The sequence below is a fragment of the Siphateles boraxobius genome, unplaced genomic scaffold (genome assembly GCF_051911475.1).
Source record: "Siphateles boraxobius isolate OS27281-9 unplaced genomic scaffold, OSU_SipBor_1 25, whole genome shotgun sequence".
Taxonomy (NCBI): domain Eukaryota; kingdom Metazoa; phylum Chordata; class Actinopteri; order Cypriniformes; family Leuciscidae; genus Siphateles; species Siphateles boraxobius.
In genome coordinates, this window is record NW_027508866.1 from 5,304,991 (window position 1) to 5,325,000 (window position 20,010).

At 38.1% G+C, this 20,010-nt stretch overlaps 2 protein-coding genes across 3 annotated transcripts in view; one reads left to right on the forward strand and one right to left on the reverse strand.

The window, feature by feature from the left end:
- The window catches only part of nf1b (neurofibromin 1b), a 94,177-nt gene that overhangs the window by 19,276 nt on the left and 54,891 nt on the right, over positions 1-20,010 (reverse strand). For both annotated transcript variants that reach the window (XM_077242115.1, XM_077242116.1), the window contains 7 exons: positions 5,315-5,747; positions 4,292-4,632; positions 3,998-4,200; positions 3,533-3,726; positions 3,131-3,271; positions 1,816-2,095; positions 1,514-1,728 (listed from right to left, as the gene is read on the reverse strand). In XM_077242115.1, coding sequence (XP_077098230.1) covers positions 1,514-1,728; positions 1,816-2,095; positions 3,131-3,271; positions 3,533-3,726; positions 3,998-4,200; positions 4,292-4,632; positions 5,315-5,747 — 1,807 coding nt within the window. The remainder of the gene's footprint in view (positions 1-1,513; positions 1,729-1,815; positions 2,096-3,130; positions 3,272-3,532; positions 3,727-3,997; positions 4,201-4,291; positions 4,633-5,314; positions 5,748-20,010) is intronic.
- The window catches only part of LOC143749681 (uncharacterized), a 9,657-nt gene continuing 1,602 nt past the window's right edge, over positions 11,956-20,010 (forward strand). Inside the window, exons 1-2 of the mRNA XM_077242117.1 lie at positions 11,956-12,017; positions 13,026-20,010. The exon at positions 13,026-20,010 is cut by the window's right edge and continues 1,602 nt beyond it. Coding sequence (XP_077098232.1) covers positions 13,028-20,010 — 6,983 coding nt within the window. The 5' untranslated portion in view covers positions 11,956-12,017; positions 13,026-13,027. The remainder of the gene's footprint in view (positions 12,018-13,025) is intronic.

Genomic DNA, 20,010 nt, shown 5'->3' on the forward strand with positions numbered 1-20,010 from the left:
GTCGATTTTACCATATTAATGCAAGCGCGAGTCAGATAAAATATTGGAAGAACTAGTTATTCAACCCAAACCTCCATCGCAAGGACAGAGCAGGACGTTTCTCAGTGATACACTACTCAGTTTGAGGCACATTATAAGATGTTGCAACTGTAATTCCTCAGCATCAGCATTAACAAGTGCATGTCCATCAACAAGCCGATTATTTTACTTGTACTATTTTATTTACAGAGTATTTTCCTAATATATTGCGGTGAACACGTGGAAACTGTATCAATAACAGGTCATGTATGCAATACATTAGCTGAGCTCTAGCGTGAATGATCTAATGTAATATAAACGTTGGTAAAAACAAATCTTGCTCCATGTTTTATCTTTCCTTAAAGTAGTGAGAACGACAGACAATCTGCTTTAATAGACACAGTTACAGGTAATAGTGGCCCACAACAATTAGCAGAAGTATTAATAATGTGAGTTAGCCAGTTAGCAGGAGACCTACACAATATAAAGCTCAAAACTAAGTATTTTGAACACCATCTTTCAAGAGCAAGCGGTTTTCGTATCTGCATCGAAACTCCGAGATTTGAGAAGTCGTCAGTAAAATAAAGGGAACACAGCAAAAGTTTAGGATTATACTGCTGTGGTATCGTGATTCGTCACATGCTCGTCCTTGGGCAGTGAAAAAAACTGGCTTTACCTTTACATCGTAGAGCACAGCCTCTTCTCGACATGATGCTATCAAGTATCTACAGGAATCAGCTGCAGTGTTAGAGGGGTTTCAAGTTTCCCTGGTGTCTGCGCGCGCAATAAGTGGGCGGGCAATATGCTAATGTTTCATCTTGACGTTATAACGAAACGGCCTATGACTTGTTTGAAAAACGATTCATTTCATTGATCAGGGTCGACTCTTACTTTTGAAAGATAATAACTTTATATACGGTGCACTTTCAGATTTAAAACTTTGCAGGATGTTTTCATTCACTTAGAGCTATGTTACACACAAGCGTGCCGCACAAGCCCTGAAAAGTGAAGCCAAAGCATCTCGATCTAATTTAATTAGATCGATTTAATATCTAAATTTCTATAATTAATTATTTCACACCGACATAATGGGTTGTTCTGCAGTAGAGGCGCGTGCTTATGATCGATTCAGTGAGAGTGAGGGCGGGACCAGAGCGGGACGTTCATTTCGTGGCTTTACTTCCTGCTCACTACTGCGCATGTCTGGTCCCGAAATCGCAACTGCGCAGACTCAAGTCCCAAGATGTCACACCCTATCGGGACAATGGCGGCTTCACTTCAAGCAAATGGAAGAGAACGAAGGGGTGTCGGCCATCTTTTTTCACAGTCTATGGTTACACACTACATGAAAGGTAATTTTCAAAAATCCATAATACGGGCCCTTTAAATAAAAAGCTATATTGAGAAGGATTTTGTACCAATGAGATTTCTCTTTAGCTGGAAAATGTACAGCTATATGAAGTCTTTCCGTCACGGGTTACAAGGTATAACGTACCTCCATGATCTCCAGCAACGCCTCGGTCACCGTCTCCAGGGATGACAGAGCAAAGGTCTCCCTCTCATAGGAGCCCGGAGAGAATGAACGATCCCTGTAGCTGGAACGAAAGGCAATGACCGCAGCCGATTTGACCTTGCTGATGCCAAACAGCAGGTAAAACTTCGGCAGGGAGAACTCTGTCAGACTTAGACGCAACACCTGCTTGGTCTCCTCTGCACAGCAGAAAACCAAGACACTTCAGTAATCAATAACTCACTGATGCATTAAGACATCTCTCTAGGACATAGACATCCTCTTACCGCTGAAGCACAGCTGGGAGCATGTGCAGAGGGAGTGGATGATGTTGATAACCAGGCCATGCGTGGATGCCCGCAGCGACAGAGGCCCCGTGGCCACCAGCAGGGTCACGACATGGAAGAGGTAGGGCAGGTGGGCGGCAACATCCAGAGAGTTGTTAAAGGACAGCATTAGCATGTACCTGGCCAGGATGGCGATGTCATCCCACATCAGGTGCTGCTCCAACGTTGGTGTGGGTGATAGACACGTCTTATCGATGATTTTACACATCCGAATGATCACCTGTGGGTGAGTGCGACGGAAAAATAAAACCTTCAATAAAACATATGTTAATTTTAGATGAGAGAACTGTTGTTACCGTAAACTAAAACTATTCAAAATAGGTTTTACTAAATGAAAAAAAGCTAAAATAAAATAATAAATAGTTGAAAAAAGTAAAATAGAAATATGATAAAAATGACAAAAGCATATAAAATGACTAAAACTTCAACTAAAATTGAAATGAAAATGGAAAATATAGATATTAAAACTAATTCAAATGATTTATAAATACTATAATGGAATATATAAATAATACTAAATGACAATGGACAGCTCAGTATATACAGGAACACTGAAAAAATTAAATTAAGAAAAAAAACCTGTTTTTTCCTGTTTCCTGTAAATTGTTCTGCTTGAGAATTAAGAAGTTGTTTAAATTAAATATTCTGATGTTATGTCTGCATGGTTCACAGAACCCAGCTGAGCTCAATGAACCAACTTCAAGTCTATGACCTGAGCACCATTAACTATCTCTCATAACAAAGAGAGAGAAATAGAAACAGGCAGACCAGAGTGGTTAAAGAGAGCAAGAATAAGAGCGAGAGAGGAAGAAACCAACTAAACCACATCTATGAGTCACACTGCTCATAGAATTACAGCTCTAGTTACAGCATCACATTTAAGAGGTTTTGGGTTCCAGTTTTACATGTTCAGAAACATTCTCAAAATTTGGTCCTTGGCCTGTTCAAGTTTATCCTCATCTAAATGTGTCTAAAGGACACATTGGTCTAAAGAAGCTTTCCTGTAGCTCAACAATAGAGCGTTGGCGCTTGCAACGCCAAGGTCATGGGTTTGATTCCCAGGGAAAGCAAGAACTGATAAGAATGTAAAAATGTGTACCTTGAAATGCAATGTAAGTCGCTTTGGATAAAAGCGTCTGCTAAATGCATGAATGTAATGTTAAGAAACTCTACACTTCTTAGACGATTTGCACTTTTTCAGCTACCATTTATATACTGTACACTCTCAAAAAGTGTGTGTGTGCATGAACATCACCTTGCTAGAAACCAGTTTGACGTTCCCAGAGGCCAAAGCCACTGCGGTGTCTGCCATTACTTCAGCTTTGATGGATCCGAGACCTCCCGTCGCACTGGTTTTAATAAAACTGTCCAGAACTACATCAAGTAGATCTGTTATCTGTAGACACAGGAAGCTGGCATCAGCTCTACATTGACATGAGTAATGCTCTCTAAAGTTAAATTAATTGCAAAAAACAACAGTGCAAGTATGTTACGTGAATATGACTGGGGAACCACAAATAGCAATGTGTTAATCTTTTTTAAAATTTATGCAGTTTCACAATGTAGCTCTTGAGCCTTAACACCTCCCCAGCAAAGCCCCAAATAAGATGCCTTCAATTCTGTGTCATATGAATACATTTAAGATTAGTTCTGTTACCTGTCCCAAGCTCCCCCAGATCTTGGCCTGAATGGATGGATACATCTGCTTTTCATTGATCGTCATCGTAATTAGTTTATCCAGAATCGCAGTAACTCGTTGGCGCTTGCCATCGTCACTGTGTTTGCAGAAGCGTACCAGGTTCAGCAGCCAGGGAGTTATGTACTCCAAACACAAGTGCTTTAATTCTATACCTGCATACATGGAGGAAAGTCATTGGTTACCAGAAGACTTCTTTACTTGAGCGTTCCTGCTAAAAACTCCACATCCTTATCTCTAGACAAACCGTTCATTCTTGTAGACATAACTGAAAAAAAGAAAATACACAATCATGATGCCTTCTTCAAGAAGCAGTTGAAAGTAGGAACTTCCTATTAGGACTTCAAGGTAAAACAGAATGTGAGTAATGATCCGAAACACCAGGGTCTTCTGAGAGTTTAATTAAGGGCTTAATGGGGCACTAACTGGACTTGCTGAAACCAGAGATACACTCCTCCAGGAACTCCAGGGTCAGGTGAGGCTCATTAGCTGCTAGAGTCTTGCTAATGGACACGATGAAAAGGGTGTTATTGGCAGGGATGCAAAGGCCCGATGTTTCCAAAAGTTGGCCTTCAATCTTCAGGTTAAAGGTGCAAGTTAAGGCACACAGGAGGTTATAAGCGGCAGACCTTTTAACAAAACAGAGAGAAACATAAATACACAGGAACGAAATGCCAGGAATACACTGGTAAATATTTGACCACTATAAATATTCATCACCTTAAACTGGGGTCAGAGCTGCCCAGGTTGAGGAGGGCGATGTTGAGAAGAGTTCCCGGGACATCTTTGGGCCTGATCTTGGTGTGCTGGGGGATGGAGTCGGGCTGGGAGAGCTCCCAGCGCGTACGGATGTGGATGATCGAGTGAACTATGCTTTCACACTCCTGGTGCATGAAGGTCAACGGCGTTCCCTGGTTAGCGATGGTTAGCGTGAACTGATTTTCATCCACTAGGCAGATCTCTTCAATCTCCGAGGCGTAGTAGATGTCGTTGAGGAAGACAGACTGACCCAAGACTCGTGTTCGTTCGGCTGAGGTCACCTGCACTGCCGTACTGCCCACCTGGAGCAAAGAGAGAATCAAAAATATTGAGATAAAACATTAGCCTGACGTCATCATACTCAGATTCTAGTCAGAATGTGAGTCTGATACTGCTCCATTGGGCTAGGATTATGGGGCGTGTGTCAACCGAACCAGGAAATAAAAGGCCTCTGCACTCAATTGGATAGACCTAGAACCAGTCAGAGCAACGGAGTAAGTGACGTATGTTGAGAGATAGATTAAAGTTGATAGATTAAACTTTTTCTGAATCCCATAGGAAGGACGGCAAAAACATCTTTCCCATCGACAAATGCCTTGATAGCGGTTCTCTGTTCCTCTTCTAAAATTAATGCGCTGTCTATATCTTCTATAACACACGCGATAGCGGAATATACACAATTCTCCAGCGTCAGCCATGAATTCAACCCAAGCGCTCTGATGACGTGGATGGTTACGTTACCGTTGCTCACATGGATATGATATCTATGGTTGCTCATCTGTCCATCATCGTATAAAGCCCGCCCTGACAATTTGATTGGTCCGAACAATTTTTGATCGGGCATAATAGCTCCTCAACGGATCGAGTCCAGACCGAACTTCCCGACCTAAAAATTTTGTGGGCGGGGTTCGGGCTGGCATCCAGGCTAATAAAACATAAAAAGTAAAACTGAGCTGTAAGAAGTATTCACGTTTTTTCACACACCTTAATAGAGACTTTGGTATCTTTGTGGGCCAGTTTTAGGGCATTGTGAAAGACCTTCAGGTCTTCTTCCAGTGCAAGAGTAGCTGCCGGAAGCTTCTGTTCCTCTGGTTCCACATGTTCAGCCAGCCGTGTGGGTGAATCAATGAACAGTAACTTCTTACTGCCCTTGAGGCCCGTCAGCAGTCTCTCATGGTATTTGGTGTATTCTCGTACCCATGTGTTACAGTTATAGATGTAGATGGCGGCCACGTTCTCGTAAGCAAATCCCGGAAAGACGACAAACCATTTGGAGAGGAAGTCGGTCTTGAAGCGATTGCTGGGGCCAGCGTGCGTCAAGTCCACCACTAGCTCGTAGGGTTTAGCATAGTATGGTTTCAGGGTGAGAAGCACATGGTAAATGAGCAAGTCCCCATTTATCTGGCCTGTCTTGAACCTGTGAGAGTAATGAAAACAGACAGTCAACGAAACAAAAAAAGGCCTGCAAACCCACTGAACACTGTTATTATTAGATTAATAACTAGCAACAGGAACACAAACTTTGATGCTTGCTTGCTTGACAAAGCCAGAGAGTGTTTTCAGTGATCATATAAGCTTGCATTTTGAAGACTTAAACTTCTAGACTTAAATCATGGGCAAATCAACCATGACATGCATTGGTGCATGATAATAAAAAAAAAGAAACGCTGCGAATTATCTTTACTATGGGTGTACGATATATATCGTTTACGATAATATCGTAATTGTTATTTTAACAATGTGCAATTTGACATTAATCGAGTATGTCCCTAACTTTGCAAAAAACATACACCTGTATGAGTATTATATAAAAGGATATATATATATCATATGATATAGTTAAGCAATCACACAAAGAGTGCCGTTTCCTCCCAAATATCAGCATGGTTGCAAATGCGAAATTGATTTTATACAACGGTTTAATAAAAAACAACATTTTAGACACAATATTGCCTGTTTTGCTCTATTTCTCAGACAAAAATAGTTCCAAACAAAGCCACAGCTGAACTGTTTTGTGTCTCTGAGCAACACATAAAAATTGTTTTGTTAAGGAATTAATCAGTCCATTTGAACAAATCAGTTGAATAAATGATTCAATGACTCACTCAATAAAAAAGTTAAATGCTTTGTTCCTGAAATTATCAGCTGTTTGAACAAATCGGTTGAATTAACGACTCAATGATCAGCTCATTAACAGTTACCTGCCGTTACCTACTGGCGGTTTAATTTCAATTATCTTTTAAATTTTAAAATCATTTAATATATCATTGTTTTAGTTTTAAAACATCAAAACATTATTTATGCATCTTTTTTTCCCTACTATGGAAGTCAATGGCTACCATCAACTGTCTGCTTACCAACATTCTCTAAAATATCTTTATTTGTGTTCAACAGAAGAAAGAAACTCTTACAGGTTTGGAACAACTTCAGGGTGAGAAAATGATAACAGAATTTTTATTTTTGGGTGAAAGCTGAGCTGAATTAAACAGTCTGTGTAAATACATCTAAATGCCACTTCAGATGCAGCTTCCATGTTTTTTCTGAATTGCAAAAAAAGATTTTGTTCACACTGATTTTATTTGATTGGTAACAGTTACAGCCCTATAGTGTCTTAATATTCTAATTGAATTTGATTAAATGTAATAATTCGACATAATAAATGATGCATAGGCTAAATTTGATTAGATAAGAAAAAAATTGGTAAAAATTCAGATAAAAGTTAAAAAAATCGAAAGTTTAAAAAAAGCACAACACACTCAGCAAAATATCGTCTGATCAGCGCACATATGTATATATATGTGTGTGTGGTTTTTTTTTTTAGTCAGTCACGCACACCCCAAGTCTTTACACGTACATTACTAGCCTTGAATAGATGTGACAAAAGCCACACTGACCCTAGACACACATTGGTTAATGAGCATGTCTAATATAAGAGCCCAAGCAGAAGTGAAAGAACAGGCAGGAAACTTGTTGCTGGTTAATGAGTGTGTGTGCACCTGCAGGCTCAGCTTTAAAATTACCACTTCTCAAAAATAGTGCACACTTCTCTAGTGCTCAAATTGACAGTCTGAACACATTCACAGAGATATTCAAGCCTCTTCAGATAACAGCATCTCAGAGTAAACCAGTAACAGACCGATAAGGTAAAAAAACATTTACTTTTTATTTATGAGCTTCAAGCTCAATTTCAATTCAGTCATTTTATTTCAAAAAGCTCAAAGTCTCACAAAACTAATGAAAATGTGTAGATGTAAGTGGTAAATGGTATTTGAATTAAGATATATACAATTATTTTCTTGCATACTAAGTTTCATAGACTTGTTTCTGACTTTGTGGGTGTCTGAAAGATAACTGAAAATGTGTAGATTTAAGATCAAACCATCAAAATATGAGGAAAAGACTATATATTTTTTAATATTTTAAATGTGAGGGAAGAACAAGTCACTAAACTTAAGGTTAAGGTATTTATCTGACAAAATTATTTGTATAAAAAAAGGCAAACTACACCTACAGGTTTTATTTTATTATGGAAAAAAATATATAATAATAATAATAATAATAATAATACTAATAATAATAATAATAATAATAATGCATAGAACAACAAAAAGCTTTCAGGAAAAAGCAAAAAATAAATTGAACATAATCATTTATTTATTTCGTAGATTCTTTCTTGTTTTTGCATGTGTTCATAATTTATTTGTATGACAGCCTGGCCCAAAATTATGCATAATTTGGTATGTTTCATTGCGTTATCATCACAAATAAAATGCCTTAATTTAAAAAATGCGGAAAAATACAACCTTTAAGGACACCAATTTTCTTTGTGAATGAATAATGTATCATAAGTAAATAAATGTTCTTCCTTAACATACAGGAAGTCAGGACACCCCTATGTTAAATTCCCATAGAGACAGCAGATTTTTATTTTTAAAGCCCAGTTAATTAATGGATCCAGGATAATATGCATCCTGATAAAGTTCCCTTAATTGGGCTTCACATCATCACACTCTTCACCATACCTAGTGATTGGCATGGTGCAATTTCATGTAGGCTAATAGTTGGTTTGATTTGCATTGATTTTATGGAAAGGTTGGATTTTCCCTAATTTTTTAAATTAAGGAATTAAGATCAATTTCCAAAAGATAATTTTTTTATTCCTCTTTTTAGTCAACTTTAGCATGGGTGTGTTCACTTATGCTAGGCACTGTATATAATATTAGTATTATTATTAAATACCATAATGTTCTGAATATAAGATGACCCTGATTATAAGATGACCCACCCTTTTTCAAAATGTACCTTTTGCATTTCAAAGGCTTTTCAAAATCCTTTTATTTCAAAATAATTTTCATATTTACATTTTTTGTATTGAAAGTATGTTAAATAGTGGTAAAAATGTACGAACATCACATGGCAAACATGAGTGACGTGGCTCTTAGATGGTAAGCTTTTCTTTGACTTTTTAGGTTTTTAAGACTGTCTTTTTGCGCTCACTATCTTCTAACATTACTCTGACAAACCATATTTCTTGACTCACATTTGTTTTACGCATATTTGACGCCATCTATTGTTGTGGGTGTATTATTAACTTGTAAAAGTCTAGAACAGTGGTTCTCAACCTTTTTTGGCCCAGCCCCTGGATCCATTATCCAGGTCCCTTACTTACGCATTTAGGAGAGTATTGCAAGAAGCTGCTTACATTAACCTTACTTTCGAAAAAAATAAAAAAATAAATACAATCATCGAGAAATTTTTTTCTCGAATTTTAGGCCTATAATACCTTTGTATCAGCTTGTTTTCATCAATGGTATAATTAATACAATTACAATTAATTTGGTTTGTCATGATTACATTGTGTTCATAACAAAAATAAACACACATAAACAATTAAATTATTATTGTATTATTATTATTATTTTTAACTATCTTGAAATATCCAAGCAGCATTTCGCGCTCCGATGTGACGTGGAATTAATACATTACCAAAATGTTATTACAGAATATATTTAAATTATCCATCAAATTGTCATTTTCTCCTTACAGTCTTGCAAGTTAACAATAATGTCTGACCAGTAAATTACTTGGTGAACAAAGAAAACATTTTGGCATTAGGCATTGGCATTAGTTAATGCCTAAAAATGTAAAGGTTTTACCTTATTAATAGAATTTAGTTTAATTAAGTTAAAAATTCGTCGCCGGAGTGAATGGGAACATGATTTATTGAAAATATATGAAAATATCTAAGTGGTTCTTAAGTCAATACTTATTTTAATGGCTTGTACACTTTCCATTCCTCCGCTGCGTGATTCTAGTCAGTGCTTGAGCTCTGGTCTATGACTGGAAAAATAATAGTCGTTGCAAAATAAACGATACATAGCTTACATGTCGCATTAAACTGGAAGATTTTAGAACGCTGTAGGCAATTATTTTGCAAGTAATTACATGTTTAATCTTGTCTTGCCTGAAACTTTGATGTAAACTCGTGAACGCCCCCTTTTCAAAAATCTTGCTTCCAACGTTGTTCTCTGAAATTGTTTATTTCTAAGAAAAAAAAGGTCTTATATTCTGAACAATATACGGTATATACAGAATACTAAAATTTTAAAATGTTATAGTTTTTACATATTAAGATGTATACACTTGTTTTTGACACTGGATGTTCCATGATTTTAAAATATACTGGAAAAGTGGATTAAAATTCATTTGATTTTGAAAAGATTTTTTCTCCAGCAACTGATTTTGGCAGAACAATTCACATATATGTAAATGATCCGAAATGGCTTATAGCTTCAAGAAATTGAACAGAACATTAAATAATCAATTTCTACTTTCTCTTATATTTCACAGAACCATGACAAGTCCCAGTCCCAGAACCATTTGTTTTGTGTACTTTGCATTGCTCTTCGGAACGGCACATGCTAACACCAAAGATATGAACAACTCAACCACTTCAGTCCCTCAAGAAACATCCGATAATGGAACACCAAAAACCTCAAGCAATAATGACAAAATAGCAACGAATGACAACACTTCTGTGACAACAAAATCAGCATCTGTAACAACAAAATCTCAAACATCATCCTGTACAACGGCCACTTCTGAATCCACTAAAGGCAAGTGTATCCTCTTACTGCCAACTGGAGATAAACTAGAACTGTTTGTGGTTGCTCTCATAGTGGGCTGCTTTGCATTGCTGGTGACCACACTGATATGCATCTGCCAAGTTTGTCATCTTAGAGGAATCATTTCTAGTCTCCAGCTTCGTCACAACAACAACAACGTTGACCTACGTGCCATAAGAGAAAAGAGTGAATCTCCAAACAGGGACGAAGGCCAAGCGGACGGGCAGCCGACTGAGACCTGCCTTATGCTATCAGAGGTCATCACAACACAAGAGAACAGTAGAGAGGATGAGGAGAGAGTTCTGGAGAACAAGACTGAGGAGAAACCGGACAGTACCGAGAAGGATCACAATGGAGACATCACCCAGGAGAACAGTGGTGATCCTGCAGCAAAGGCACCAGAGAGCTCCGATAATGGGGTGTGATCACACACTTAAACTGGTGTCACACAACTCCCCCTGCTGGCATTTAATGTCTGCACCTGCTTAAGCTTTAACTGTTATCTTCTGCATGAGACTCAAGAAGATGGTCTGAAATCTGAAAGTACGGTTCTAAGACTGTTAGACTAGGGACATTAAATTTAACATTTAATTTAATATTCAACTATTATATTGATCTGCATGCATTGACACCATTATATGGACGATGCCATCACAGTTTTCTCCAGAGCGGCTATATATATATATATATTAATAAATTAACTAAATTAACTTTTTTACAAAAAAAATGAAACATCACTGTGGACTGTGATGCTATTATCTTCTGAAAACAGACTTTGTTGCATTATTTTCCTGTTATCTCTGTACAGCTGCTTTGAAACAATCTGTATTGTAAAAAGCGATATATAAATAATGTAACTTGACTAGAATGTTAATAGAAAATTATATAAAAATGACTAAATGTCAGCACTGAAAATACAGCAAATAAGCCTTTGTAAACTCTCAACATTGTATGTTCATCCATGTTTCAACAGCCAAAAGCAATTATGTTGTCTGCATTTTAAATAATATGTCTGTATTTTGTTCATTCTGCTATCTTAAGTCTAAACATCCTTAAATTAGATATTTATACTTGAGAAACTTAAGATAAATTCTCCAAAAAAATAGTTTATTGAGAAAATTGTATTATTCCTAATTAAAGCTATATTCTCTGAAATCAATCAGATTCATCTAGTTTTGCTTCTCGAGTAAACATCTTGTTTTAAGGATGTTGAGATATTTTTGTGGATAAAAAAAAAAAAGATTTAAAATTGACTGTGCAGTTTTGTTTTTGAATAAAAGATTTTTAGGTTAAAACTGGTGTTTCTCCTTTGGTAACATTAAGGTTAATTAAATCCACACAATTACATTTTGTAGCATCACAGCACCGTGAGAAAATACATCATTTTACAGTCACACCCAATATTTCTGCTGTTCATTCACACTTAGCACATTATCACGTGATCTAGTGTAATATATTCTCAGCCTGTTATAAATAGAAAAACAGCAACCCATCCAGGACAGTAGATGAATGGATCGCCTCCTCTAACTTGTGCTGGTAGACACAGGAACAGCCTTAAAATGGTAAGAAACATTTTGTTAGAGAAACTTTAATATTTGAGAGTAATTTGTCAACAAAAAAAATTTAACTTTTTTAATGACAAGAAAAAGAAATGTAATCATTACACTTCACAAGTATAATGCCGGGAGTTTAACAGTACTTCACTAAAGTATATGCAGCATTGATGATGTTTAATTGATGATGTTTAAAATTTTTTTTATAATAATAATTATAAAGGTTGCACTTTATTTTACAGTCCCGTTCCCCATGTACATACAATGCATTTATAATAGTAATTGCAATAACTGAGTAGTAATTAGGTACTTAACTTGTACCGACCCAAACCCAACCTTAACCCATGTAGTTACGTTACATTTCTCAGTACTTTCGGTAACTCTTTATTTGACAGTGTCCTTGTTGCATATGTTACATGTACTTACCATAGTAATAACAGTAAATGATGCATAATTACATGCCATTAAGCCTCAACCAAATCCTAATCCTACCCTAACCCTATAGTAAGTACATGCAGTTGCTTAATGTTACCTCAGTACCTAAATATATAATTACACTATAACAATGACACCTTAAAATAAAGTGTAACCGTACTTTCTTAGGTAAGTGAACTGTAAGTACAAGTGCTCGTACAGTAAAGTAAAGTGCAACCATTATAAAATATACATACAGTAGTAATTAAACTAAAGCACAGTAGTTTAAACTTATGTGAATGGACAAAGTTTTTGTATACTTTCTGTATTACAGGAATAATCTCCCAGAGAAAAAATATTTTATTTGCAATATAAACTTTTTCAAACATCTAAAAAATAATGAAATCTTTTACAACCCCCCCCCATACCCCCCCCCCCCCCCACCACCACCACTGAGCTTACTCACAGATACAATAGTAATTAAAGTATAGCAAAGTTGTTGGTTATGTGAATGGACAAAGTTATTGTATATCTACTGTATTACAGGGAGAATCTCCCAAATATCTAAGATATGTGTTTTACAACTGTTTTCTTTCTCTACAGTGATGAAATATCACATATTTAACATGGAGCTACTGAGACGTTATTTTTTAATTTATGTGTTGGCCATTTCGCTGTCACTAAACATCTCTTCGACCACAAACTCTGACCACACCAACGCAGAAACAGAGTGGAAGGGTGGAGATGGTGTGAAAAGGTCACGAGTGAGAAGGCAGAACTTACACCTACCTGATGCAATACATTTACCAGAAAAGGCTTATGCTTTGTATGTTTTATGGAGACTTTTGAATGAAGTTTCCAACGATACAAACACCATCAGGACATCAACAATGACACCAGACAAACTGGAATCTATGACATCGGAAAGGCCAAAGAACACGGAGATTGTCTTCAAAGGAGAGGATAAACCATCTTCAGCTCCCACACATGAACAAAGCACTCATTCCTCTGGTATTACAGTTTTGACATCTTTCCCCACTGACCCCTCACCACCAGAATTACAGAAAACAACTCAATCAGGTGATTCACAACTAGTCAAACAATCACCTCAACGACTCCAGACAATACAAAAAATACCAGAACCCAGTCAAGTCACAGAGCAACTCGTCCCTGATTCAACAACATTAACAATCAAAATCTCTTCTAAAGCAGCGGAGGAACCTTCAACTATCATCCATGAACGAATTGACAATTTCACTGGTATTACTGATTCAAATGACTCTACAGCCATGGCATCTTTCCCAACACACTCACAGAAAACAACTCAATCAGGAGATTCCCAACTAGTTGAACAATTAACAATCACTAAACAGAAAATTACGGAACCCAGTCAAGTCACAGAGCAACTCGTCCCTGATTCCACAACATTAACAATCAAAATTTCCTCTAAAGCAGTGGAGGAACCTTCTTCAACTATCATTCATGAACGAATAGACAATTTCACTGGTATTATTGATACAAATGACTCTACAGCCATGGCATCTTTCCCAACACACTCACAGAAAACAACTCAATCAGGAGATTCCCAACTAGTTGAACAATTAACAATCACTAAACAGAAAATTACTGAACCCAGTCAAGTCACAGAGCAACTCATCCCTGATTCCACAACATTAACAATCAAAATTCCCTCCAAAGCAGTGGAGGAACTCGCTCCAACTACCATACATGACCAAATTGCAGGTTTTACTGATATGACTGTTACACCTGATTCTACACCAATAATGTCTTTCTCCACTGTACGGCCACCACAAGAGCCACAAAAGAAAACTCAGTCAGGAGCACCACGACTATTCACACAACAATCAACTCAACATCTCCAGCGCTCCAAGCAGGAAATTACAAAACAGAGTCAAGTCACAGAGCAACTCATCCCTGATTCCACAACATTATCAATCTCCTCTAAAGCAGCAGAGGAACCTTCTTCGACTATCATTCATGAACGAATTGACGATTTCACTGGTATTACTGATACAAATGACTCTACCGCCATGGCATCTTTCCCAACACACTCACAGAAAACAACTCAATCAGGAGATTCCCAACTAGTTGAACAATTAACAATCACTAAACAGAAAATTACTGAACCCAGTCAAGTCACAGAGCAACTCATCCCTGATTCCACAACATTAACAATCAAAATTCCCTCCAAAGCAGTGGAGGAACTCGCTCCAACTACCATACATGACCAAATTGCAGGTTTTACTGATATGACTGTTACACCTGATTCTACACCAATAATGTCTTTCTCCACTGTACTGCCACCACAAGAGCCACAAAAGAAAACTCAGTCAGGAGCACCACGACTATTCACACAACAATCAACTCAACATCTCCAGCGCTCCAAGCAGGAAATTACAAAACAGACTCAAGTCACAGAGCAACTCATCCCTGATTCCACAACATTAACAATCTCCTCTAAAGCAGTGGAGGAACCTTCTTCAACTATCATCCATGAACGAATTGACAATTTCACTGGTATTACTGATACAAATTACTCTACAGCCATGGCATCTTTCCCAACACACTCACAGAAAACAACTCAATCAGGAGATTCCCAACTAGTTGAACAATTAACAATCACTAAACAGAAAATTACTGAACCTATTCAAGTCACAGAGCAACTCATCCCTGATTCCACAACATTAACAATCAAAATTCCCTCCAAAGCAGTGGAGGAACTCGCTCCAACTACCATACATGACCAAATTGCAGGTTTTACTGATATGACTGTTACACCTGATTCTACACCAATAATGTCTTTCTCCACTGTACTGCCACCACAAGAGCCACAAAAGAAAACTCAGTCAGGAGCACCACGACTATTCACACAACAATCAACTCAACATCTCCAGCGCTCCAAGCAGGAAATTACAAAACAGAGTCAAGTCACAGAGCAACTCATCCCTGATTCCACAACATTATCAATCTCCTCTAAAGCAGCAGAGGAACCTTCTTCGACTATCATTCATGAACGAATTGACGATTTCACTGGTATTACTGATACAAATGACTCTACCGCCATGGCATCTTTCCCAACACACTCACAGAAAACAACTCAATCAGGAGATTCCCAACTAGTTGAACAATTAACAATCACTAAACAGAAAATTACTGAACCCAGTCAAGTCACAGAGCAACTCATCCCTGATTCCACAACATTAACAATCAAAATTCCCTCCAAAGCAGTGGAGGAACTCGCTCCAACTACCATACATGACCAAATTGCAGGTTTTACTGATATGACTGTTACACCTGATTCTACACCAATAATGTCTTTCTCCACTGTACTGCCACCACAAGAGCCACAAAAGAAAACTCAGTCAGGAGCACCACGACTATTCACACAACAATCAACTCAACATCTCCAGCGCTCCAAGCAGGAAATTACAAAACAGACTCAAGTCACAGAGCAACTCATCCCTGATTCCACAACATTAACAATCTCCTCTAAAGCAGTGGAGGAACCTTCTTCAACTATCATCCATGAACGAATTGACAATTTCACTGGTATTACTGATACAAATTACTCTACAGCCATGGCATCTTTCCCAACACACTCACAGAAAACAACTCAATCAGGAGATTCCCAACTAGTTGAACAATCAAGAATCACTAAACAGAAAATTACTGAACCCAGTCAAGTCACAGAGCAACTCATCCCTGATTCCACAACATTCACAATCAAAATTCCCTCCAAAGCAGTGGAGGAATTCGCTCCAACTACCATACATGACCAAATTGCAGGTTTTACTGATATGACTGTTACACCTGATTTTACACCAATAATGTCTTTCTCCACTGTACTGCCACCACAAGAGCCACAAAAGAAAACTCAATCAGGAGCACCACGACTATTCACACAACAATCAACTCAACATCTCCAGCGCTCCAAGCAGGAAATTACAAAACAGAGTCAAGTCACAGAGCAACTCATCCCTGATTCCACAACATTAACAATCTCCTCTAAAGCAGCGGAGGAGCCTTCTTCAACTATCATCCATGAACGAATTGACAATTTCACTGGTATTACTGATACATATTACTCTACAGCCATGGTATCTTTCCCAACACACTCACCAGACTCACAGAAAACAACCCAATCAGGAGATTCCCAACTAGTTGAACAATCAAGAATCACTAAACAGAAAATTATGGAACCCAGTCAAGTCACAGAGCAACTCATCCCTGATTCCACAACATTAACAATAAAAATCTCCTCTAAAGCAGCAGAGGAACCTTCTTCGACTATCATTCATGAACGAATTGACGATTTCACTGGTATTACTGATACAAATGACTCTACAGCCATGGCATCTTTCCCAACACACTCACAGAAAACAACTCAATCAGGAGATTCCCAACTAGTTGAACAATTAACAATCACTAAACAGAAAATTACGGAACCCAGTCAAGTCACAGAGCAACTCGTCCCTGATTCCACAACATTAACAATCAAAATCTCCTCTAAAGCAGTGGAGGAACCTTCTTCAACTATCATTCATGAACGAATTGACGATTTCACTGGTATTACTGATACAAATGACTCTACAGCCATGGCATCTTTCCCAACACACTCACAGAAAACAACTCAATCAGGAGATTCCCAACTAGTTGAACAATTAACAATCACTAAACAGAAAATTATGGAACCCAGTCAAGTCACAGAGCAACTCGTCCCTGATTCCACAACATTAACAATCAAAATCGCCTCTAAAGCAGTGGAGGAACCTTCTTCAACTATCATCCATGAACGAATTGACAATTTCACTGGTATTATTGATACAAATGACTCTACAGCCATGGCATCTTTCCCAACACACTCACAGAAAACAACTCAATCAGGAGATTCCCAACTAGTTGAACAATCAAGAATCACTAAACAGAAAATTACGGAACCCAGTCAAGTCACAGAGCAACTCGTCCCTGATTCCACAACATTAACAATCAAAATTCCCTCCAAAGCAGTGGAGGAACTCGCTCCAACTACCATACATGACCAAATTGCAGGTTTTACTGATATGACTGTTACACCTGATTCTACACCAATAATGTCTTTCTCCACTGAACTGCCACCACAAGAGCCACAAAAGAAAACTCAGTCAGGAGCACCACGACTATTCACACAACAATCAACTCAACATCTCCAGCGCTCCAAGCAGGAAATTACAAAACAGAGTCAAGTCACAGAGCAACTCACCCCTGATTCCACAACATTAACAATCTCCTCTAAAGCAGCGGAGGAGCCTTCTTCAACTATCATCCATGAACGAATTGACAATTTCACTGGTATTACTGATACATATTACTCTACAGCCATGGCATCTTTCCCAACACACTCACCAGACTCACAGAAAACAACCCAATCAGGAGATTCCCAACTAGTTGAACAATCAAGAATCACTAAACAGAAAATTATGGAACCCAGTCAAGTCACAGAGCAACTCATCCCTGATTCCACAACATTAACAATCAAAATCTCCTCTAAAGCAGCAGAGGAACCTTCTTCGACTATCATTCATGAACGAATTGACGATTTCACTGGTATTACTGATACAAATGACTCTACAGCCATGGCATCTTTCCCAACACACTCACAGAAAACAACTCAATCAGGAGATTCCCAACTAGTTGAACAATTAACAATCACTAAACAGAAAATTACGGAACCCAGTCAAGTCACAGAGCAACTCATCCCTGATTCCACAACATTAACAATCAAAATTTCCTCTAAAGCAGTGGAGGAACCTTCTTCAACTATAATCCATGAACGAATTGACAATTTCACTGGTATTATTGATACAAATGACCATACAGCCATTGCATCTTTCCCAACACACTCACCAGACTCACAGAAAACAACCCAATCAGGAGATTCCCAACTAGTTGAACAATCAAGAATCACTAAACAGAAAATTACGGAACCCAGTCAAGTCATAGAGCAACACATCCCTGATTCCACAACATTTACAATCAAAATTCCCTCAAAAGCAGTGGAGGAACCTTCTTCAACTATCATCCATGAACGAATTGACAATTTCACTGGTATTACTGATACAAATGACTCTACAGCCATTGCATCTTTCCCAACACACTCACCAGACTCACAGAAAACAACCCAATCAGGAGATTCCCAACTAGTTGAACAATTAACAATCACTAAACAGGAAATTACGGAACCCAGTCAAGTCATAGAGCAACACATCCCTGATTCCACAACATTTACAATCAAAATTCCCTCAAAAGCAGTGGAGGAACCTTTTTCAACTATCATTCATGAACGAATTGACGATTTCACTGGTATTACTGACACAAATGACTCTACAGCCATGGCATCTTTCCCAACACACTCACCAGACTCACAGAAAACAACCCAATCAGGAGATTCCCAACTAGTTGAACAATCGAGAATCGCTAAACAGAAAATTACGGAACCCAGTCAAGTCACAGGGCAACCCATCCCTGATTCCACAACATTTACAATCAAAATTTCCTCCGAAGCAGTTGATGAGCCTTTTTCAACTATCATTCATGAACGAATTGACGATTTCACTGGTATTACTGATACAAATTACTCTACAGCCATGGCATCTTTCCCAACACACCCACCAGACTCAGAGAAAACAACCCAATCAGGAGATTCCCAACTAGTTGAACAATCAAGAATCCGTAAACAGAAAATTACAGAACAGAGTCAAGTCACAGAGCAACTCATCCCTGATTCCACAACATTCACAAACAAAATCTCCTCTAATGCGGTGGAGGAACCTTCTTCAACTATCATTCATGAACGAATTGACGATTTCACTGGTATTACTGATACAAATGACTCTACAGCCATGGCATCTTTCCCAACACACTCACAGAAAACAACTCAATCAGGAGATTCCCAACTAGCTGAACAATTAACAATCACTAAACAGGAAATTACTGAACCTATTCAAGTCACAGAGCAACACATCCCTGATTCCACAACATTTACAATCAAAATTCCCTTCAAAGCAGTGGAGGAACTCTCCCCGACTACCATACATGACCAAATTGCAGGTTTTACTGATATGACTGTTACACCTGATTCTACAGCCATAATGTCTTTCCACACTAATCAGCCATCACAAAGAAAACAATCAACACAGCATTTCCAGAGAGCCCAAATTCCACTCATATCCACCCCAAACATAGCCACAGAATACAGATATGAAAAGGAAACTCCATTACAGACTACCATAAACTCACACATTACAAACAATGGCATGATTGCCCCAACAAGGGAAATTGACAGCCTGCAACCCACTTCACGTCTACAAACAATGAAGCATGAACATCCAAGAAGAGTCATCACTGGGATGGTGAAAGGCATTTCAAGACCCACTTTACCTGCAAGGACAAAAACCCCAACTTTAAGTTCATCAGCAGTCAAGCTTGAAATTCAAGAAACTGCTACATACACACATTCTGTAACTTGGCACAATGGGAAGCCCAACCAGTTTGTGACGGTCACAAATCGGAGAGATCCAAAACCTACGCC